Source organism: Protomyctophum parallelum (genome assembly GCF_964188405.1).
Source record: "Protomyctophum parallelum genome assembly, chromosome: 14".
Classification (NCBI taxonomy): Eukaryota; Metazoa; Chordata; class Actinopteri; order Myctophiformes; family Myctophidae; genus Protomyctophum; species Protomyctophum parallelum.
The window spans coordinates 41895617-41920624 of record NC_139709.1 but is presented as its reverse complement, the minus strand read 5'-3'; the positions used below and the strand labels follow the sequence as shown (position 1 = coordinate 41920624).

The 25008-nt window shown below is 42.2% G+C and overlaps 1 protein-coding gene across 2 annotated transcripts; it reads right to left on the bottom strand.

The window, feature by feature from the left end:
• Window positions 1-383: 383 nt before the first annotated feature.
• Window positions 384-24016, bottom strand: ranbp3b (RAN binding protein 3b). 2 transcript variants are annotated; one of them, XM_083782031.1, is made up of 17 exons: window positions 23965-24016; window positions 19300-19355; window positions 18546-18582; window positions 18341-18430; window positions 18173-18244; window positions 16673-16738; window positions 13860-13952; window positions 13414-13523; window positions 12886-13002; window positions 11788-11888; window positions 10220-10292; window positions 9641-9737; window positions 9150-9274; window positions 8888-9008; window positions 8068-8210; window positions 6109-6301; window positions 384-1864 (listed from the first exon to the last, which is right to left on the bottom strand). In XM_083782031.1, exons 1-17 carry the CDS (start codon window positions 23984-23986, stop codon window positions 1815-1817), a joined length of 1566 nt encoding a protein of 521 aa, XP_083638157.1. In that variant the 5' UTR covers window positions 23987-24016; the 3' UTR covers window positions 384-1814. The 2 variants fall into 2 exon arrangements, with proteins under 2 accessions (XP_083638157.1, XP_083638156.1); XM_083782030.1 differs by lacking the exon at window positions 23965-24016 and adding an exon at window positions 23137-23180.
• Between the last annotated feature and the right edge of the window lie 992 nt (window positions 24017-25008).

The window sequence follows — 25008 nt, the reverse complement described above, 5'->3', positions numbered from 1 at the left end:
TGGAATACTTTTGTACATTTCAAGTAGGCCTACAGGACTTTTACTTGTAACAGAGTAGTTCTACTTTATCCTTTCTTCCACCAATGCTTATGAGCATTGGCTCAGGGGTAGAACTGGTAGAGCAGCAAGATGGCAACGAGGTTCCCAGTTCGATCCTGGGCTCCCCCAGTTAGTGTTGAAGTGTCCTTGAGCAAAACTCTGAACCCCTAATTGCTCCCGATGTGCAGGTTGGTGCCGCAGCCTTGCATGGTTTCCTCCACAATCGGTGTGTGAATGGGTGAATGTAATGCACAATCTATGTAAAGCGCCTTGGATAAAGGCACTATACAAATGCACCATTTACCGTTAAACTGTGTAACTTGCTGGGAAAAAATAAAATGGGGTCTGTCCAAAATGTTTTATTTTGTAAAGGGGCAGTCGGAGGAGTTGAGAAACATGGTGCGCTACGAAATGATAATATATTCAAATGTACATGACATTCAAGGGTATTACAGTTATCACTCAAAACGTTTCCACACAAAATAAGTGTTCAAACATGTTTTTCCCCAAATGAAAATTGATAAAAAGTTTCTATAATATTTTCAAAATAAAAAATGTATCAACACAATATAAACCTTCAGGATGTTGGGAAGAAAAAAAAACGTTACATGAGTTACATGCAGAATGCCGGTGAATGTTGAAATAATTTCTGGTTTGACAAAAATATTTTAACCAAAGGAAAAAAACAAAACAAAAAAAACATGAACGATGAATGCATCTTTATTAATCTGAGAACAGGTGAATCATTTTGCCCTCATACACATTTTCATTAGGAGCCAGCATCATGTTTAGTCCTTTTATTCACTATAGTGTAGGTCAATAGGAAATATAAGAAACTGCTATTTTCAATGACTCAGTGGTCCTGGCTAGCCTTTACAAACAGTGCATATGTGTTAAAGATGCCTCGTGGAAACGACAGATAAATCACGGCAACACTTATTTTACAATGGCCTCACTCTAGTGTGTTGATCTACCTGTGGAAGAGAATAGTAAAGCATCCTCCTGTGCATACTTAAGATGCAAATATTGATCATAGTGGAAACGTGAACAAATTAGCACTTGCAGTGTTAGGGTGGTTTTCACTGAGTACTAACAGCAGAATGATGCACTTAAAAACAGCTTTTCATCAGTTAACACAAACATCTTTATTTTTTATCAGAATAAGACCACTGTGAAATCAAGTGTTACACCTAAGTTACACTTGTCAGATGCGGAGGACTTAAAACGTTGAAACGACCTGTACAATTAGTCAAATACATCGTGAATGAAGCTCCTCTGGAAGTGTGTCTCCCGAGAGGCACAGCCGTAGAGAGTGAAGTAAAAAGGTCCCAAAGTAGTAGAAACTGCAGTCTTGACATGTGCCATACATTTTTCTTTTTAAATGTAGAGGAAAAACACCCTTACACTCATCAATATGATGAGCAGACAAGTCCCAAACCAAAAGCTTTGAAAGTCTTTTATTTTTGCTATCGAAAAAAAAAAAAAAAAAAATTATAATACTCGAAAACAAAAATAAAACACAAAACGGAGGGGGAGAGGGACAGTAACGACTCCAGATATTACGCTGAATGCAGAGTAGATGAAACTGCACGAGTTGGGTGAGACACTCCGGCACAGGGAGGGAGGGGTTATTTCCTGGAGCTAGACTTCTAAATATCCAAAAAAGTACTGGTCTGGAGGACCCACATTGGTCAAGGGGGGTGTCCATTGAGATGCCTACAGTAAAATGCCCCAACAGTAGCATCTTAACAGCAGGCCGTCGTACAGCGTTGACGCTATGTGCTTCCTGCTGCTCCTTGCTGGCTCTCTCCTCCCTCTGAATTTCCTGTAGGGAAGGAGGAGGCATGAGGTTAACAGTGCTTGGAAAATTATGTATAACATAGGTCTGTATAATTAATCAGGTCAAGTATGGAAATCTCAGGCTCGACTAGCGTACTTGCAAAAGAACATAAGGCTGAAGCATTTAATGTTGGATGGAGCGCTGTTTCAGACAGCCCATCTAGAATTTCTAGCCTACAAACCAAACTGTAACTGTCATTTCTCAACCGTTTCGGAAGAGGGAAGGCTTGCTGGAACCGGGCCAGCCCCCTGGGCATGTTCCTGGGGCTCTGGATGTTCCGGGGACCCCCGTACGGTAACGGTTGATGGATAAAAATGTATATGTTGTTTACACGTCATGTCAAGTTGGTCACTTCATCATATTCTGTTTGTCAACAAAGCTAGAACTTTGGCCCCAGACCGTGTTCCATCTTAGGTCATTCATATTTGTTAGGTTAGGAAGCTCTGATCATCTTTTTACTCCTACACTACTGCCCGTTTACACAGGGTTGTTCATCTTATCCTATTAATGTCAGGTCACCATGCACATGCCCTATTTTATTATTTTATATTATTGCGGACCGACAACGTGGGACATTGTCACATTACGGATATGAACTATTTATCAACCAATGAATTGATAAACAATCTGACGTCATATGTAGTATTAAGCCAGGAACAATACTGTGAAGAGGAGAGTTCCGTTCGAATCCATATTGGAACTTTTGATCACTCTAAATTATATTGTAATAGTACTATCTGAACTTTTAATACATTTATCTGTGAATTGAATTTATTACCTACTAAAACATTGTAAAACCTGAAACCTTTCTCAGAAACTTCTATTTTTTTATGGTCTTGGTACATTCAGGATTTAAAGGGCAATTAACTCATTTTTAAGGTAAAGTATTACAGTATTCACCTAGGTATCAATTTTTACAGAACAATGGTAACGGTCATTTCTCGACCGTTTCGAACGTGGGAAGGGTCGTCGGAACCTGGCCGGCCCCCTGGGCGAGTTCCGCCATATCTCCTCACCGCCTGCACCAATCGCTCCCACTTTTCACACAGGCATTGACCATAAAAATATGGAGGTCTTAACGAAGCCCTTTTTCCAATTTAACAAATTATGAATTAATAATGAATTTATTTGTGAATCAAATCAGGGCGCAGTACCCCCCCCGCGGCCACAAGGTGGGTACTGCGCCCGTCTCACAACGGGTAAGGGCTAGTCTATATAACTTCAGTTAACTTGCCATATCCTTAAATGTTTTATTAGATCATCGCACAATATAGCTTGTTGCACTGCAATCTCATTAAACCCAGCTGGGTGAATAATAACTAATCAACGTCACCTTGACCATGGTAAATGCTACATATAACTATGTAAACGCTACAGGTGACGTAAACTATAAGAAAGGAATTATGATGACCACGCAACGTTATAGTCCACTGTACAGGCCATTTGGTGTGCTGTGTCACACAGCACACCTCATTGTTATATGCCCAAAAAAAACGAATCTGTAAGCTGTCGACAGCGACATGTCATGATTGGTGCATTGCTGGGCTTGTATGTCTTATTTTGGACACCGTCTGTGACGCACATTACGCCTACTAGATTATAGCCAAGTTGACTGTTGACAGTTGTCAAACTCTGTTTCGAGACTGTTGCATGATGAATGATGAAAGAGTTGCATAATTTGCGAACGGGGACAATATTGGACATAACTGTCAAGACTGTCTAGATGCCCACGGTAAAACTCTGGCTTTTTGGGGTATTCGGGCCTAACATTATGGTATTTGTTAGGGTCTGGCCGAGCTTCGGGAAGGCCAAGTTAGGGTAGGGCTGGGCTTTAATTTTCAGGCCTGATGAAAACTTTAATTGAACGGTCAAATTATGTAGTGGCATGCGTACTACAAAGTGCATTTCACATTTCACACTGTACTATTTTTACTAGCAAATGCAAGTACCTGCTGTCGAGCCCTGTGAACATGCATCACAAATTACTTTCTCCTTTAACTACAGATTGGCTAGATTCCACAATAGAAAATTATCTTTATCTTCATATAAGATCACCTGGGATTTTAGTTATTGTGATATATCTTAGTCTTTTTGTGCTCTTAAAGGTTTTATTACACGTGATACAAACTTCTGAATATTAAACTGGTATATTATGGACTAGTCGAGTACATTATGGACTAATTCTACATATACCCTGTAAGGCTGTCCCCAAACATTCAAGGTTCGAATGTTCGCTCGTTAGGGTTGGCACTCGAATCTTAATTAATGGGCTTGAACCATTTGTTTTTTTAATATTATTTTTATTTAAAAAAATATTATCTTTATTAATTTATTTTTCCTTTTTTATTAACTTGAAAATATATCTCGGCGAGAATGCGATTTGAACATGTAAGAAAAAAGGTTTCTAGTGCATTCCTGTCAGAAGTTATGATTTTTTAAAGAAATCTCTCCTTGTTCTGCTGTGCACATTCATTTGGTGATTGGAGACTGACACACACACACACACACACACACACACACACACACACACACACACACACACACACACACACACACACACACACACACACACACACACACACACACACACACACACACACACACACACACACACACACACACACACACACACACACACACACACACACACACACACACACACACACACACGCAGATAGGGGGAACTGTTCTTACTAGTAGCAGCCATAATATATTAGCATATGCTCTCTAGCATGATAGCATCACATAGCCAAAAAGAAGTGAACTCTGATCATTGTTAAGCAAAACGGTCACGGAGGATCTGCTTTTTCCCTGTGCCCACTTCTTCTGAAGCCGCATTCATATACAGGTGGAACAAATTAACAAGGAACAGCTAACGAGCAACACGCAGATGAGCTGTTTTCGTGGTGTGTGTGTGTGTTGTGAGAGACGAGAGAGATTGATAAAGAGCGGGGGAGACGCGCTGCGCTCTGATCGAGACGGATATCTCAATGGTTATTTTTTTAATTAATTAGAAAAGTGTGTGTGTGTGTGTGTGTGTGTGTGTTGGGAGAGAAGAGAGGGTGAGACGCGCTGTGCGCTCTGATCGAGACGGTTATTTTTCTAATTAATTAGAAACAAATGGTCCGAATGTTCACTCGGAAATTCCTGTCGAAGTTCGAGTCCTAAAATAAGGGCTAGGGTACAGCCTTAATACCCTGGCCCCTGGGGTATAAAACATAACCCAGGGAATAGTTTTGCGGGCGATGAAATTTGGGCTGTTACAACGGTTTGATTCCTGCCAGGCCTGGCCATTTGCTGCATGTCATTCCTCTCTCTCCCCATGATTCCCGTCTGTACTGTACCAAATAAAGACGCTGAAGGACCCCCAAAAATTACTTGGAAAATAAAAATAAAAAAAATACGCCAGCCCTACAGTCAACACAGCCTCAGCTGCACAAATCTAGCATGACATCAACAAACAGAGCAAGCAGCAGTAGAAGCAAACAAATTCTGATTTCGGACATAACAAACGTCTGACAATAGAGCACCGAAGTCCTGACGTAACTCGCTCATCCCTTCGATTCCCCTGGTTCGCGGAAGTAATTTCTCTATGGAGAATAACATGGGGTGATCTTAATATCGTCTACTATAAGCGTTGTGGTCCAAAAATAAACAAGCTGTCTCGGCGTTATTGTCAGGGAGGTGTCTCTGTATCGTTTGCAACAGTCAGTCACTCATATATGATAGAGTCTGCTTCTAGCTAAAATGTAACTAATTCAGTAGCAGTAACATTAGCGTTTTCTCTCAGTCAGTTGATTCTTCATATCCATATGAGTGAAGCGGCCGGGATGACATGTTTATTTTTCAAACACAGTTCTTATATGAAGCAATCTAAAAATCCTCCTATGGCGATTTCAATGCAACTAAAAAAATACATGAACCTGGGGACTGACGCCCTCTACTGAAAGTGACGTCAGACTTCGGTGCTCTATAACAGTCTCTTTATGAAGTGTTATGGGTTGCAACCAGACTGGCAGAGTGGAAAATTAAGCAGCCAAACCTTCACAAATATTCTTCTACTCTACCAGGCCTATTGGCAGGTAAACAAACCACCAAACACAATTTGGGAGATTCTGTTCAATTCTACATATATCAAGTTGGCTGAAATGATTTTAATAAATTAAATAAAAACGTTATACACACACACACACACACACACACACACACACACACACACAGTGACTAACCTGTAGCTGGATTAGAGGCTGAGGCCGTGTTGGCCACCTCATCCTCGTCACTGTCGTCCTCGTTGGATTGGGGGACCTCTGCCTCCAGGATGGCTGCTGCCGGAGCCTCAGCCTCCTGCTCCGCACGGCTCTTCAGGGCCAGAATACGGTGGTGCAGTGCTGCGGCCAGCTGCCCTGTGTCTTTAGAGCTGGCCTGAGGGAACAGTGATGGCCAGTAAGTGAAACGTACACACAAATTGATGCGTGCGCCTTCTTCAGTGTGCCTTTATTCTGGGATAAATCAGGTTACACATAATCGTCAACTCATTCACTGCCGGGGTTGTTTGATTTGCAGTGAAAGGACGTCCGCCGGAAGTTTTATTTTGAAATTCACCCTGGTGAACCGAAATTCTGAGAAAAACGCTGCTAAAGACCACGCTTATAATTAGGGGTGCACGATTATGAAATTATGACAGATATCCGATCACCGATTATTTATTGATGCAAACAATCAATAAATGTACTCTTTTTCCAAATGTCTGTTTGGTTTTTTTGCAACTGAATGGCTGGAAAAGAGAAATTAACAGTTTACATAGTACATGCATAAACTTTCCTTAATGATTATATCTGGTTTCAGTATTTATTTGTGATGTATTTTCATTATTATGGTTATTGTAGCAGTCAATTTGTATTGGGGGTGGGGAGGGGGGCGGGGGTCACGAGACACTGCCAAAGCATTTCTGCGGGCCCCCGGCCAAAAACGTTGAGAACCCCTGAGTTACAGCACTGCTCAACAGAACATTGCACAGAGGTTCACATTTGAGAGAAAGTGTTATTCTTTTATAGCTCATTGCTGCATTGTTTTTGTTTTGCTGTTGAAAGTTGATGGTAAGCCCCTCTCTCTCTCACTAACCCTGCTATGATGAAAAATAGTATGAAATGACTACAGGCATTAATGTGGCCTATGAAACTTCAGGTTATTAGTCTTACACTGTTATTCATTATGTGTGTTGCCTAAAATAATTTGCCTCTGCTCTTAATGCAGCCCCCCTTGGCCCCTTATAAATTTCACTGTGTGTTGTAGTAGCCGTTGCTACACTCCAGTAAAGTACTCATTGCTTTGATGTTAACGAGGCAATCACGTTCGTGTTGAAGACATATCCTCCGCTCCCCCCCAGTATCACTTCACTACTCTAAAATAATTTAAGATGTACAGAAACCTTCTCCAAGTTCTGTTCTTAAGTTATTTGCTGTTTGACTAGTCGGCCTACTGCTATTACGGCATACAGCTTCTCTCCAAGTCTCAATGCACCGTGCGTGCTGCCGTGCTCTGCACCCAGCAGCGTGTGTGTGAAGGGCTCAACAGCTTTGCCTCTTAAAGAGACGGGGAGACAGCCCACTCTGCAAGTACTAAACTATTGACATATTATTGCGTCAACAGCATCAGTGAAAACAATAGTTATTTTGAGATCGGATCGATACCAATACGGCATAAATAGGCCGATATCGGCAGATTAGAAAATTATAGCATGCACCTTTACTTATAATGTAAGTGAACGGAGGGGAAACACCCCCCCCCCCCCCCCCCCCCCATGACAACAGCTGGCCTGCGGACACACAGAGCACATTTGGTCTATTAACCCATTCTGAACGGGCACCCATTTTGGTGTCAGCATCATGTTATGCTTTAGCTATTGAAAAATAGCAGATCTACAAGCTCATATCGCGCCACCGAGTGGCGCGATACGAGCTTGTAGGTCTGCTATTTTTTTTTTTATCGAAGAACGACTGACATTTTTAGAATCTGATCTCAGGTCAGAATGGGTTAATCAGACCAGTGTGTGTCCAGTGGAAACCTCGAGTGAATCTGATCTCAGGTCAGAATGGGTTAATCCTAACTCAAGGTGGCAATGCCGTCGGGTCAAATTGCCATCAGAGAGAAACTGTCCAGATGTGTCCTGCTCTGCAAAGACCTCATACCGATATTAGGAAGACCTTGACACCCTGGTCCTCTGTGTCCATGGCAGTGATGCGTACACTCTTGTCGCCGGCTTTGTCCACCTGCATCTGGGGCCACAGCTTGGTGTTGAGGATCAGCCGCAGGCTGCCCTGGGTCCTCATGACTGGATAGAGAGAGAGAGAGAGAGACACCTTTCCGTCAGGATGCTGAACTACATTTTTGTTGCATTTTCTTCCATATTTTTATATATATATATATACATACATATACACACACACACACACACACACACACACACACACACACACACACACACACACACACACACACACACACACACACACACACACACACACACACACACACACACACACACACACACACACACACACACACACACACACACACACACACACACACACACACACACTTTTTTTTAAACCAGCCTAAATGTGTTCAAACACCTTAGGCTTAAACTACAACTGAATATTGTTGTCGTTATCACAATACTGCGTAATTTCATGGTCCTGCTGATTCGCTGATCTTTACAAGATGATGTGGTGATGGATGAGGCTTTGCAAAGGTTATGCATGGATCATCCATGTCAGACTGTCATCCTTTGCGTGGCAAAATGGAGACGGACAAATTAGACTGGGATCAATTCGCATTGAAATGAGAAGCCTCTTGTAACAACTCCGCCCAGAGAAGCTTGTTGAATCACAATAAACTGTTGAAAACCAAATTTAATTGAAGGCCAATGACTTGGCGTGAAAAAAAGAGGTAAATACAATAAAACAAGTGAGAAAGTTCCATTTACTTATTATTCTGCAGTGTGATTACCTAGACGTGACTGTAGCGTGCCGTTGTCTGTGGATGCCATGTCATTGAGCCTCAGTAGACCTCGACCCCGCTCTATCCACGACTGAGCCAGCTTCTCAAACACAAATAACTTGCACTGTATCTAAGGAAACAAAGAGGGCAAACAAACCATACATCTCAAAACTGCTTTCACTGCATACTTATTAACTATGTGACAAGGACAAGGACCAACGAATGCCTCATCTAACTATGTGACAAGGACAAGGACCATCGAATGCCTCACCTGTAATACATTGCTTTCCGATTCCTCGCCCGTTTTCACATCGACTTTCTCTAAGATGCACTTCTTGGCTGTGGCTTTGGTGTACGCTGCTGCAGACTCCTCCAAAGACTCCGTCACACTGTTCACTATGTACCAAAAAGAAAAGAGAATATTAGAAAATCAGCACTTGGCCACGGAGGGAAGTTGCAGTATAACATATTTGTGTAGCTCAAATAGTCGTTTGACATTTAAACTAGTATCCAAATTTGATATTTGACTGAAAATGTCAGTGAGGAGTTGGACGTCCCAATAATCCGACAGCCATGAATCCGACAGTAACCCTATCCCCAAACCCTAAACATAACCACACGCAGAGTCTTAACCGGGCACGTAATGTTGGACTAACGGGATGCGCCGTGATATTCAATTTACACTATTTGTCCAGGTCTGGGAAACGTAATGACTTTTATTTGTACAGAGATTTGTGGTATTAGTTGTATTTGTCTGTTTACCCTTCTCTGGGGTGGCTTCCTGCGAGGAGGATTCTGACACGATAGCAGACGACACGTCTTTATTTTCCTCACATGATGACTCACCCTTGGGGGGACTCTGAAAGAACATAATGAATGAATGAATGAATTTTATTTGTATAGCACCTTTCCAAACGTATAGTTACAAAGTGCTTTACAGACAGGTTATAAAAACAGTAATCATAAAAACAACAAAACATCAGGACATCAGATATAATAAAGCATGAAGAAAATAACAGGTCAATAAAACAATAAAAAGCAATATTAGGAAAAACACTTGGCATACAGATGTTTTTAAAAGCGTTTTAAAAGAAGGCACTGATTCTGCTAATCTAAGAGCCAAAGGCAGGGAGTTCCAGAGCAAAGGTGCCCGAGCCGCAAAGGCCCGGCCACCCCGAGTGACCAGACGCGTTGCAGGAGGAACTAGGAGGGCCCTCCCCATAAGGCAACATACCGCATTAGGAACTCATGCAAAAACCTGTCATTAACGGGCTTGGCAGTGTGGTACAAGGAAACTGACAAAAAACAGCAGCAGAAGAAAATTAAAACAGAACTACTCACCAGAACTCGTTCAGACATGTTCTGTCCAAAGACAAATTTTGCTCCATCTGTATTATTTGTGGGATTTTTTGAACTGCAAGGGCAGAGGTGACAAACGAGTTAATACAAATCAACTGACGACACTTCATATTTGTGTTGGTTGCTTTCGGTTTGATTTTTGTTTTTTAAGTGGATGGGCATGAATAACTTAAAGCTGCAATCCATAACATTTTAGTGGATATGAGTACCGTATTTTATTTCAAAGCTTGGTTGAATGCTTGTTTCTGATTGATCACTGAATTCAGTGGTGTGTTATTTCTCCATAATGACATCTGGGCCCACAGACGGCTGTCTAATCGAAGGCTCAGTCAGAGCGCCACCTGCTGTGCTGCTTGATTGTTGCCATACCCAACATGGCAGCCATACAATGTCGTTTAGAGCCAAACATTGAAGCGAGAAATAGACAAGGCAGTCAAATATATTCTATTTTATTTGACCAACACTTCCTGTTTTACGAGACGACAAATTGCACTGGACGTGATAACAGAGATCTCCTACTGCTCTTCTATTGAGACATTTAGATCCTGTGGTCAGGTAGCACCACTACTGGTTGACAAGAGGTTAAACTCAAATGGAAACTAGAAAATGTGCTCCTGCCTGATGGAGGGGAAAGGAACTGGTTGGAATAACGTGTTCCTTCCACGCGCTACCGTCCAACCAGGGAAACTCCCCCCTGTCAGGTGTAAAGGAGCAACTTGGACACTCAGGCATGAAGGAAGCATGAGTTCAAGTCCGTTGCTCTCCCCTTGTCCCCCATATATGGGGACTAGGTTGGTGGAGGGTGTGTAGAACCCAGGATCACATTAGATGATTGACTCAGGGGTGAAAAATGGGTTACAAAATCGTGGGATAAAAAAATATATTTTAGAAAATGTGCTCCTCGGAGCAAAGGTGTCCACCAGGTCAGGTAGGTTTTGGGGGCCAGCAATGTTCGGAAAGCAGCAATCAGGATGGAGCATGAAAAGTCAGACGGATCCATCTCGATCACTTGACTAGAGATAATGTATACCGATTTGTGTGATGTTTGGAATACTTGTAGGAGTAAAATATAAAAAAAAGAATTCCACGGAAATCACTTGCCGTCTTCATGATTTGAGGCATTTTGTTCAAAATGGAACACTCCTACAAACTTTGGAAGCCAATCAGGATTGAATATGAAAACAGAGATTGGTACTGTGTACCAATTTGCGTGATGGTTTCCTGGTGGTGCCATAACTGGCCCATGTGAAATTTTTGGGGCAGAGGTTCTACTCTGGCATCCAGGGAGTGTGTGTGTACAGTTTCGCTGCGATCCAGCCAGCGGTCCTGGAGATTAGCTGTTCACAGACAGAGACACACGGACGGACGGACATAGTCTCCCCATGCCTTCAGCCTGGTGGAGACGATAACTCGCATCCACAAATGTGCTTAGCCAGGAGCCAGGCTCAAATCTCAGGTAGGATACGAAATTGCAGCTTTAATTAATATAATGGAATTGAACACAAATCAAAACAGTTCAAAGGTACCAGTCCTCCAGCCTGACACTTTACCTGGGGGTGGAGATGTATTGTAAGAAGTAATTAGTTCCTTCTGACTGTGAATCCGCTGCTACTCCGTCCTTCAACTTGTCTTCTGTACTGTTCTCTTCCAACTATAGAGGAAAGACATGTTAACACCCTGATCGGCATAAACAGAGTTCTTAGTCCTATCAAATAGTTACGCCCAGCACTCAGGATGGAGATTAATAAAAGGACGGAGATGCATCGATATCAAAACCGATCGCATCGCTCCACAGGCTGGGAGCGTCTGTTGGGCAACATTCGATGTCATTTCCGGTTGGGACGTCATCCAAACGCAAATGTTCCAAACACGATCACCGGATAATCAGAAATGACCTCTGAACATCGGTGAATAGTTCAAAACAAACGGACAGCGGCATAGTTTCCAAGAAAAGAGCGTGCAAAGGCCGTGACTAAAACAGAAGCTAGTGCGGGGAGGGCCCTGGCAACCGTACATAGCAACCGGAGCGGCTCCAAAACTGAAACACAGCGAGGCAATTTATTGCGATATCAAACGAGCCTGCTCGTCATGACTACCCAGCGTAATTAATTTATAGGTGTACCTGTCCTAGGGATCCAATGTGTTAATGGAAGCACATGACAGAGGCAGTGTGAACCTTAACCATGGGTATAAACACAAAACTTAAAAAATGACTCAATAGAGCACCGAAGTCCTGACGTCACTCGCTCATCACCTGGTTCACGGAAGTACTTTCTCTATGGAGAATAACATGGGGTCATCTGTCTCTGTTATTGTCAGGGGGTGTCTATCGTTTACAACAGTCAGGCACTCATATTTGATAGTCTGTTTCTAGCAAAAATGTAACTAATTCAGCAGCAGTAACATTAGCGTTTTCTCTCAGTCAGTTCATTCTTCATATCCAGTTCTTATATGAGGTGATCTAAAATCCCCCTATGGGGATTACAATGAAAATTAAATGTACATGAACCCGTGGACTTGGCGCCCTCTATCGATATCGACGTCAGACTTCGGTGCTCTATACATTTAAAATAAAACAGGATAGACAAAGCAATTTGGGGAATGGAATACAAATCACAACAGGAAGAGAAATCAAAATGTGAGAAAACCTTTGCTCTGTCTTTGATATTCTGACCAAATACAAAACTGGACGCTACATCAGACTCCTTTTCCCCTCCGATCTCATCTATGTTGTCACTTGCTCCATCTTCCTGTCTTTCATGTTTCTAGAAGGAGACAGACGCACATCATGGTCACTTCATCATAGCCAAATGAGTCTTTTCCATCTCACCCGCACATTTGTTATTTATTTAATCACCTTAACCCATTCTGACCGGGCACCCATTTTGGTGTCGGCATCATGTTATGCTTTAGCTATTGAAAAATAGCAGATCTACAAGCTCATATCGCGCCACCGAGTGGCGCGATACGAGCTTGTAGGTCTGCTATTTTTGAAAAATCGAAGAACGACTGACATTTTTTAAAATCTGATCTCAGGTCAGAATGGGTTAATCAGACCAGTGGGTGTCCAGTGGAAACCTCGTGTGAATCTGATCTCAGGTCAGAATGGGTTAATGTTGTTATTCGTGTTTTTTATTCCTCAGCTTTAAATGTATAAATAAACTGTGCGCCTTCACCTGTGATTTGGCCAAGCTGGCCAAGTGCTCCGTGTTGTTCAGAAAGAGGGACTGGGTCCCATGTGCTCCGTCTGATGACTTCTTCATTCCGTTGGTCCCACAGCTGGAGTCTATGGGAGGGGAGGGGAGAGAGAGGGTGAGAGTGAGGGCTGATTTTACATGATATTCTGTAGTGACTGCACTACTTTTTCTGTGGAATTTAAAATAAGTTAATAAGAAATTTGAATATATTTCAATTGGCTTTCATCAATCCATTTTCCGATGAGGTTTGGTCCCAGTGTTCTGTCTGTTGCGTTTATTAAATTGTAGACAAAAAAAAAGAAAACATTGTGGAGATAATATGAACTTAGTAAAGACAGATATACAGGCACATAACATCAGAGATAAAACAGGTATTCGTTGATGCCAATAGACTCAACATGTTCTAAGACAAGGTTTTTGCTTACTTGACTCTGCGTGGCTCTTGGACGGAGGTGGCTGCAGCACGGCCGGGCGGAGAACGCTGCGCTGCAGCTCCTTGGGCTTCTGACTCGGGACCCCTGAAACACAAACAGGTAACACGTTTGGTTCTGAAGGTGCCGTATGCATTCTAGATTCAACTTTGACAAAGACCATAGCAAGTCAGAGACAGCATAAGCTCAGTGGCGGCATCTTCAGATTTTTGCTTGCCCTATTTGAATGTCTTGATGTACTTTAGGGTACCAATCTTAGGGAACCGACCTTTTACACCATTTAAGTGGTATTTCAATCAGATATATAGTATAATATTTAGCATTTTTGTGACAGACATTCTCCCCTTCCTCCCCACACGCAGGAACAGTTTCAACGTGGGTTTTGACATAGAATAATTTTGGAAATATTCACTTATGCACAAGATCGGTGATCGGTCCCAAAAAACCTGATCGGAGCATCCCACCCGCCTTTTCCTCTTGCTTTTAGCCCCATGTGAGGTTGCCCCATAATTTATACTTGGCATGTCCACTCTATCATTTTAAAATCATTTTACAGTGTTTTTATCTGTTTTGTCCAGTTTGTCTTTGTTTTAGTTGTATAATTTGACGTGATTCATGCGTTTTACACTGGTTATGATGCTTTTTGTTTGGTCATCTACCTCAAATGAAAAGCACTTTGAGTCGAGTTGTCTTTAAATGTGCTATATAATTAAATGTGACTAGACTACTCGATGAGTAGACCACTAGTATACATACCAGTCCAATACGTTATTGTAGCGTAAATGTGGGGAGGCACACTTAGTTTAGACTAGTCATTGGTTAGACATAAGGTTGGTGAGGGGTGCGTTAAGACGACCGGATTAAGGTTGGTGAGGGGTGCGTTAAGGGTTGGGAAAGGGTTAAGGTTAGGTTTAGGTGTGCTGCCCCGTGGGAGGTTAGGGTTAGGGTGAGGATTTGAGATAGGTTGTAGGATTAATGACTGGTCTAACCAATGACTAGTCTAAACTAAGTACTGCACCGGTAAATGTGAATAAAGGAGGCTGTATACTTAGAAGTCAAACTTCTGGAGCACTGTGGAGCAAATGACACTCCGTTTTGCCTTCTCACGGTGTTGGTGTGTAGATCTTTCTAGTTTTTGGATACCCCCCTCGCAGCAATTGGTCCAAATCATATGGTTGGTTGCGACACGATTGCAGCCTGGGTTTCATTCATTTGGGTCATTCAATGCTTTGCCTATATAGCAACCGCATCGAGTCGTTGAGGCAATATCGTTCTATTACAATTCTAATATAAATATGACTGTGACTCAAGATTAATACTTTTGAGGAAAAAGTTCTTGAACTAGTGCAAGACTGCATAATTATCCTCAAATGATTAATCGCGCAGATTTTAAAGACCATGAAATGTACTCAAATTCCTGGCAGGAAATTTCTTTTTCTTTTCATTGTGTACTTGGCTAATGCTAACTAATTTGCTTGGCTAAAAACATGTCATCCCTTTTAAATATATGCAGTTCAGTCTGCTTTTACTTAGGTACTTTTCCATCAAGTGTAAGTATGGGTATTTGTGGTGAGGTTTGTCATTATTGGGTTGTTATATAGCATACTTTAGTGATTTTCTGTGATTCTTAACCCATTTAGGCCTGACGTCGAAATAAATAAAAAGTCTTCTGAAAGAATATTATATTCAAAGATTTGTGCAGCATTTTCACAAATTTTCAAAAATAGCAGACCTACAAGCTCGTAGCGCGCCACTCGGTGGCGCGCTATGAGCTTGTAGATCTGCTATTTTTCAATAGAGCACCGAAGTCCTGACGTAAGTCGCTCATCCCTTCGATTCCCCTGGTTCGCGGAAGTAATTTCTCTATGGAGAATAACATGGGGTGATCTTAATATCGTCTACTATAAGCGTTGTGGTCCAAAAATAAACAAGCTGTCTCTGCGTTATTGTCAGGGAGGTGTCTCTGTATCGTTTGCAACAGTCAGTCACTCATATATGATACAGTCTGCTTCTAGCGAAAATGTAACTAATTCAGTAGCAGTAACATTAGCGTTTTCTCTCAGTCAGTTGATTCTTCATATCCATATGAGTGAAGTGGCCGGAATGACATATTTTTCAAACACAGTTCTTATATGAAGTAATCTAAAAATCCTCCTATGGCGATTTCAATGCAACTAAAAAAAATCACACACGTGTGAACTGAGTGGTGCAATCCCCCCCCCCCCCCCCCCCTCTCTCTCACACTCTCTCTCTCTCATTAGAGACACAGCACTACCCCTCTCACTGTTTCTGGCGCCCCCTACTGCTATTATTAAGTCACATACTCGTGCTCACTTATACATACAAACAAACAAACAGGTACACACACAGGTACACATACACACAGGTACACGGACATTGCTGCTTGTAGGAGGAGTGGTTGCACCACTCAAAAATACATGAACCTGGGGACTGACGCCCTCTACTGAAAGTGACGTCAGACTTCGGTGCTCTATAGCTAAAGTATAACATAATGCTTAGTTAAAACACCAAAAGGGGTTCCCGCCCAGAATGGATTAACAGTGAAACATTCAATGTCTTAGTGAACCTTCATAATGTATGCGCAATTCAATTTATTGTTCAGCCCTAACGTGCATTTTTTTATGTCAACTCAAAACAACCCTATAGACCCTTAAGATATATTAAAGAACAAAAGTCAGACTGAGATCAGCACGTGGAGAAAAGAAATTAACCACTACAAATTATTCCAGGAGACACTTTGTGAAGAATCTGCTTGTGTTTCAAATAAATGTAACTTGATCACCCACCTGAACTCGGTGCCTGTCCATGTATGAGAGTCGGTGGTTTTAAACGGAAACCCACGGGCTTCTCCTCTGGTGGAAGGAAACGAAAAGACATAGCAGAAATGTAAAAACACTGAAACTGGGACTTTCATGGGCAACCTTTAAGGTTACCTTCCATTTGCCTTTCCATCTTTACGGACATGGAACTCATGACCAAGGCAATGCTGCTGAAACTTAGAGATGTAATATGGTCTTAATTTTGTGCCATAGTATGGTGGCCTCAAGGGCCTCCATAATGTACTCTACCAGTCTACCTACATCAGTTAGTTAGGTCTTACCCAAGCTTTTTTATAGGTGCTAGCTATATGTGCTGTAAAACACCTGCACCCTCCATTGTAATTGACAAGTATAAGAATACTCCTTTGGCGCCTGAATTTCCCCAGGGGAATCAATACAAAAAATCATCATGAACAGTACAGATCATAGTGACATCTCATAGGCAGCTTTGACTATGACACTGTACATCAATTTATGATATGGCTCCCTACTGAAATATTTGTTTTAAACAAGGCATGTGTTAAGTGATAAACACAGACGAGCATAAATCGAACCTTATCAAGCTCCGGGGTTTCCTTCTAAAAATGCACACACGCGTGGCGCATGACACTGCAAGCTGCTACAGGTTTAGTTTGGTAACAAAGATCATGTTTCTAACACCTTCAATTACTGTTCCAGGCTTCCAGCAGATGCAAGTGTGGCTAACACCTTTCTACCTCTCTGTCTCAGTTCTCACATCCATCTCTTCTCTCCCAACATTTTCTCTGTATTTTCTTGGCATCCTCTCTCTCTCTCTGAGTACAGAACGACAGGAGGAAATAGTTCAACATTACAACCATAGATATTAAAATAAATAGATGCCTCATTGGTTGCTGAAGTTCGTTGGAGCCATGTGTATCGACAGGAGGGCAGAACAATTTACACTATGGGGCGGAAGTGCGGAAGGCACGCCTACGCTACGCTGCCACTCAAGTGACCCAATCACAGCGCATCTTTTCCGGGACTTATCAGACCCGAACATCCGCTCTGTGACGCATGCGGAAGCTTCTGTGAAGCACCAATGTGGAAGCTTGCCCCCTGTTGGGAGTATTCGCCCCAGAGCCGGAAGAGGTGTCTACCTTAGTTTCTATGTCTATGATTACGACTCCTGAGAAACGAGACGGTGCATCCGACCTGAGTATCAACTCAACTCGGGTTCCCTGAGACAACTACTCGGCTCCAATCACTCGCTGTACAACTTGGGCCCAATTCATCCCCTCATTCTCAACACTTGTTCATCCCTTCCTCAGTGCCGTTATCAATAAATATAGTTATTAGTTTGTTGTGATGCTTGTTAGTTAAAAGTGTGCCATATATAATCTTTACAACACAAGACGTTTATCCTACACTGGTTCTCAAAAAGCACGACTGCTTACAGCAGAGCCTGCTTAAAGGAAGCAAAATGAGTGGCGGTCTGAGATGCCTCACCTGGCTCAGAGTCAGAGTTCCCAGTAGGAGACTGGCAGAAACTTGAGGGCATGAACACATTGTTCTTGGGAACTGCAAAAGAGAGGACAAACGTGATGCTCTGCATACAAATCACCGTCTAGATTACAAACAGTAAAAAGTCAAACGGCTCGCTTGTTTTGCCCTTACCAGAATGTGAGGGTGGGAACTGCTGTGTTAACGATGAGGTTCTCTCCCTTTTCATCGGGGGGCAGTAGCTTCCCTCGTCTTTGTCTGAATCTGGGGAGAAGCAAACATACACACAGATGCTCCAAATGACCCCAGCAGATGATTCATACTGATGTTTGTAAAAGCTATCAGAAAAGGACAGTCTTCATTTGGACATGAAATTTACCTTCTCCATCTTCTGCACTCGATCCCTCCGCCGACCGCTGTGACAGAAGGCAACATATGGGAGGTTATTTATCACAAGTAAGAGTGCAAATGGACCTAATGAAATGTTGATCAAATACAAATAAGGAAGAGATACAGCATACAACAAAAGAGAATTCAGAACTGCTGCTAGATACAAGCAAAGGCAGAGAGCATTGTCCCATACTGAGAATGAATTAAGCAATATTACACAAGGGGGTGGTTTCTGCGCTGCTTTCGGAACTCGCCCTGCGGGTGAGTTCCTGCAGCATCGCAGGCATGCATTAATGACGTTAAACGACCCCCTCGAGTGTAATATTAAAACAGTTAAAACTAAGAGAATCGCTGAAAGATAATATTTTTTCAATGACAGATGTAGTCAAATTTACAACCACAAAATGTCCCAAGAAACTAGCTAGCCTAGCCACCGAGTCTGCTGCGCTCTGAGAGAAAGCAAAGCTGAATTGTTTGTTTTGATTAGGCGTTGAAATAATATGGTTTGAAGCACGGCTAGAAAGCTGTTTCAACCAATCAGATTGCTTCCTCAAAACAACCGTTGTATAATTTGGCTTAGTTTCTGTGTGTGTTTCTGTGTCTTGTTCATTGTACTCCACATAGAAAGCTTAACCTATCTACCATACCATAACATACTTTACAATAAGTTGTGGGGGAAAAGTGAAGGGGTGTATTGTAATGATCTGCAATCACACGGTGTAGATGAACACATGAAGCCTTACCTTCTGTAGTTTATCTTTTTGGAAAACAAACACAGGAGGGGCTATGGCAGGCTTGTCTGTTAAGAAAAGATGTAAGCTAGTTATACAGGTTAAAAGGAAAAGACAGAGAATTTGTCTGACAAGTTCCACTTTATTTCTGGAACATAAATAGCCCAGGCTATACCCCAGTAACATCTTGGCCTAATTTTCGCATCAAAAATAGTTAAAGGGTGACTGCTGAAGCATTTACAAGGACTGTACACGAACATAATTGTCTTGGATGTTGCAAAGAATTGTGCATATTCAGGAAATTCATTCTGACAGCAGAATTGTAGATGCCTCAGATAGATACCATATCAGATCAAAATATCATGACCTCTAATCATGTAAAAGAACATATTAAACAGTGATTCTCAATTATATTTAAGATAGCATCAAAATCAGTTTAACCACTTTAACTTATGTGCTATTTCTGTGTCTTCTGTGGCCAAATGCACATCAATTTGGGGGTCCTTGACATGAAAAGGTTTGAGAACCACTGCAATATTACACCGTTTCTGCAGCAGATCAAACAAATTTGTGGGTTTACTGTGCCACTTCTCTTGTGCAGCTGGCTATAATTAGGAGCCTGTGACACCATACTGCTTAGATAGCATCATGAATGATATCAAGCAGATTAGTTCCAAACTGAATTCAATCCAAAGGGGAATCAGGGAACCCGAGTGCCCCTTTCTATCGAGTAACATTACTCAATAGAAAGGGGCACTCAGGCCTGGACAGTTAGCTCAACCGTGCCACAGGTTCGATGCCCGATCCCGACGGCCTTTGCCGCGTGTCTTCCCCATCTCTCTCCAGTCTATTTTCAACTTTTTATCCCACGATTTTGCAACCCATTTTTTCACCCAGTGTCAATTATCTAATGTAATCCTGGGCGATACACTTCCTTGCCAAACTGGGACTTGACCTCATGCTTCCTCCTATGCATGAGGAGTCCAAGCTGCTTCTTTTCACCCGACAGTGGAGAGTTTCACCGGCCAGACATAGCACGTGGAAGGAACACGTTCCACTCCATCAGGCGCCCCGGCTGGCCAGGGGGAGGCAGTTTAGAGGCCAGGATGTTTTTTTGTGAGGGCACCTCCCGTAGGGGACACGGGGAGAACATGCAAACTCCACACAGAAAGGCCCTTTCACCAACCCCGCCTCTGGTATGGGCACTGATGACACGGAGGAGAGAACACACCCCCAGTGCCCAAAGCATCCCCAGTGGGAATCGAGGCAACAACAGCACTACCAACTGTGCCACTTATCAATAAAGGCAATATCTTAAAAAAGAAGAAAGGGGCACTCAGTGGAGTAGGGCTGCAACATGTAATCAATTTAACAAATTATTTTAAAAGAAATCCATTTAAATAGAGTTGATTTAGATTGTTATTTAGTTTTTTAGGTGAACGTTGCAGGAATGCATAATAGTGTTGAACTGTTGATATGAAATGTAAACTAACTTAGCGCAGTCATTGTTTCATTAACATCTTCTTTGATTTGATTTTGAAAATTAACATTTTCAGCTTTGTGTGAGATGACCACCATGAAGTCCAATAGGGCTAGTTTAGAGGTTCTCAAATTATTTATTTCAACTCAAGGATGCCATGTGTGTACTGTGTACAAAACTACAAATAGAACCATAAAGGGTCCATTTGGTTTCATTTGTACACACAGTTATGGGGTCCTTGAAATTTGAGTCCCTAGACCCCACTTTGAGAACCACTGGGCTAGTTAATTGGACTAAACGATTAAGGCCTATTCATAGTCTGGATTTTCGGTGGTGAGGTGACCACCGCTCAGTGGTGAGCTGACCACCAGAGCTGAAATAACGTTGAGCGGTGGTGAGTAAAAACAGAGCGAAGGGCTGGAGCAGTGGCGGCGGCTAGTGACGTCATGTTGTAGTTCGGTGGTCACCCCACCACCGAAAATCCAGACTATGTATGAGCCTTTAGTTTTAAACGATTATAAATCGATTCGTCCGAATGACTATCGGACCAACGTGTTAATTCGGCACAACCCTACCGCCCTCTGTGTTGTAACTTGTGTGTAGTGCATGCCTTGACATTGTCATTATGCCCATGTACAAAAAGGCACAGGGAAAGGCTAGCTCTAATCCAGAACGTTACGTTAGAGAGTTCTCTCTAACGATCGGTCAGACGCGGTGGTATTCCCATAAACTTCCATTACCGTGTGAGGCCTCCAACTGTAGTAAAAAATAAAGTAGACAATTTTGCTACTCAACGAATCAAAGGCAGCTTTCTGTTGAAAGATTGTTCTCCTTGGTGGGAAACGTCTCAGAACAGAACCCCACCTTTTGTATAAAATCCACTTTTTTAAAACCTTTACAGATCCGGTTAATTAAAATTATATCAAATCTTTATTTACTAAGGTCTATGGGATTAGCACTACGCCTGGTAGAGTGTTCGAGAGAACTCGCCAATGCTCTGGCCCAGAGCTCTAGCTATATTATGACAAAGGATGCTGATTGTAAATACCTTTAGATTTGTACAGGGTCAGTCAGACTAGGAGTGTTTAAGAAGTAGTGAAAATAACCAATCTACAAGCTCACACCATGGCCCGAAGTGATGCGTTGTGAACTAGTGGGTCTGCTATATTTATTAGTTTGGGTGTAAATCTCTTTTGGGTCTTGAGCTTAAAAGTTTGGGAACCACTGCTAAGGCCCCGCTGAGGCCCTGTGTCAACAATTTTGAGGGTGATTGGACATTGGATCCATAATATATACAGTACATTTTGTATATAAAGAACGTCTACTCCAACTCAATTACAGCCAATTCAAACAGTTTTGCACATTTCTCATCTGTGAATGGATCATAGTTCCACTTTTCATAGAGCTAGCCTTTCATAGAGCTATACTCCCCCCAGCCCTGTGCCTTTTCATACATGGGCATAATGATAACAATGTCATTGCATGCAACAGAGAGGGAGGTAGGGTTATGCCTTGTTGCTGAGGTCCTTCAATACATGATTAACATTTGGGATATATTGGATGATGCATGCATTATTTTTGGCATCCCAGCCTCCCACAGATTTAGGATGCCATTTATAGAGTTGCAAGAACCAAAGAATACATAGGAAAGGGGTAAATTGTTCAGTCTATCTAAGTCCTACAATCAAACATAATCAATACTTGGCCTACTGGCACCGTGCACAAGAAATGTGACACTGATCAGTGTAGTAGTTTGTGAGATTAGCCCCAAACACACACACGTGAAAACAATATCACTGGCCTTTGGCCTGGCAGAGATAATTCTGCACAGGGAGGCTACTTCTATAAACATCTTTTAGTCAACCAAGAGAAAAGGGGACAAATTCAGAAAATGAGATAAGAGCCATTTCCACATAATCACAATAGACTGCCTAGCCCTAGGAGGATGCCACCAGAGTGATCACTTTTTTGTCCCACATTAAACAATATTCAGTCCAGTACCAAAACACCGTCTGTGCTACACGAGCACATAATTCTGCTCAGCGCTGATACTTTGCATGAGAACTACTGTCAACACAACACTAGAGGTAGAGGAGCAACATTGGGATCATCATGACATTATACAACGTTATACAACATTATACAACGGTTTGTTGTCCGACAGAGATAAGCCTATTTCAAGAGGCTAGCCCCATAGCTACTGTAGCTACACCCATCAAGTGCCTGCTCGGATGAAACAAGAATGCACTGCATACACATGAACATAGAGATATATTCACCAATACTGGCGCAAACCCTCAAGGCTGAGCCAGATTACCGAATTATAACAAATTAATGGCAAAAAACATGGAATAAGAAACCCATATTACACAATTATGTGATGTATCCTCACTCCATGCATCATGCAGTCATCCAGATGTGTGTACAGTCTTATAACCGTAACCCAAATAACCCGCGTGACGTTCGTTTACATTAACTAACGTTACAAACATGTTGCCATCTGATCCGTTTCAGCACATAGCCGCCACCACCATCGGTTGTCTACTCTACTGGTAGCTTGATTGGCTAAAGTTAGCTTGGTAATGCGCTTGCTGGCCCATGAGTCATCTCGTATCTCATGACATGCAACGCAACAACCAAGCTGGACATAACTGAATAGTTGCCTAAACAAGCAATACGACACTAGTGCAACACGAAAATAAAAAGGAAATGCCATCTGATCGCTCTTCAGCAATTAGACTGAGTCGTCCCCTCTGCTTTGGCTTGCATTATTCCATCTACCCGCCTGAAATGCAACTGCAGAAACCCCCTCACAACTAAGAAGTTTTCAACATTAACTAATTGATTCGACCTCTGGAAGACAACACAAACCAGTCTAGCCTACCCCTAAATCACCATACCAGACACTATTCTATAAATAACCCGGTGCATGTGTGCCAGGAATTAGTTAGCCAGCTAGCGGCGTCCTAACGGCACGCAATTTCATTCCAGGTAATAGCCGAAGCCCTAATGTAAGCTAACGTTTGTGTTGCCTTTCAAACGCAACAGAGCCTCAAATAAAACAATACGTCCATGCCGGTTAATAATCACAAAGATGCGTAGCTGCTGTTTCATTCACTGCCAGTGATATTGTTGTACACGTTTCGTGTATAAACGCCGTAGCCTTTGTTTTGTTTTCTCACACCGCCACTACTCACCTTCGTTTGCCAAGTCCGCCATTTTACTTCTACGCTCACACCCACAACCCACCGCGCAAAGAACACAAGTAGGGTTGCATCTTCACAGTATACTCCAAGTCATTCCTGTTTAAAAGTTTTTATTATTATTATTTAACTTTATATTTTGTTATTTTATTACAATGTAATCTAGATATAATCTACACTTTTGAATTGCTGCATTTTTGTTATTTTCTATTTTCTTTTAATTATAGTGCTAACATAGGTCCTGGCATACTAGCCCAGGATTCAGGATGATGTCCAAAGTGCAGTCCCATTATCAAAGTTTTTTTTTTTCTCCTTTATTTATTATTATTATTTATTTTGTCTTTTACATAAATTTACATAAAGATTAAGACATACATTTTCAGATAGGGTATAGGCCTAGCACCTAACAAAGACAAAAAGCAACTAGAAATGCACTCTCTTGAGATGCCAACTTGCCCCTAGCCCCTTTCGGAACCCTCTGTAAAGCTTTTCTGAAGTTTGGACCTCGCTTTACATAGGGTCCCTGTGCATTTATTCCACGCTCTATGGTAGGCATATGTACCCTCAGTTCAGGCCGTGCTGGCCGGCCTGGTGGTGGTGGTGAGATGATTCAAAAGATGCATAAAGCGGCTATAGGCAATAGACAACGGAAACGTGGGACGTGGTCCCTTGGTCCCTTGGTCCCTGGCTGTTGGACGTCACCGTCATACATACATACATGTATACAGTATACATACATACATACATACATACGAAGCCGATCGCAGTACTTAGTGCATAGACAAAGTGAATAGACAAAGTGCTCCTCGGAGCACAGGTCTCCGCCAGGTCAGGAAGGTTATTGTAGCCTAGCCTCCCCCTGGTGGTGCTATAAAAGGCATGTGAAAAATGCAGGGCAGAGATCAGATTGGTGCAATTATAATAATGTGAATCAGGCTTTTATAACGTTTGAAAAATCAAGTTGCATTTCTTCCTAGTGGTAAAGTGCATGCAACATTTCACGGAAATGTAATCGGACACTGCGTTCATGATTTGAGG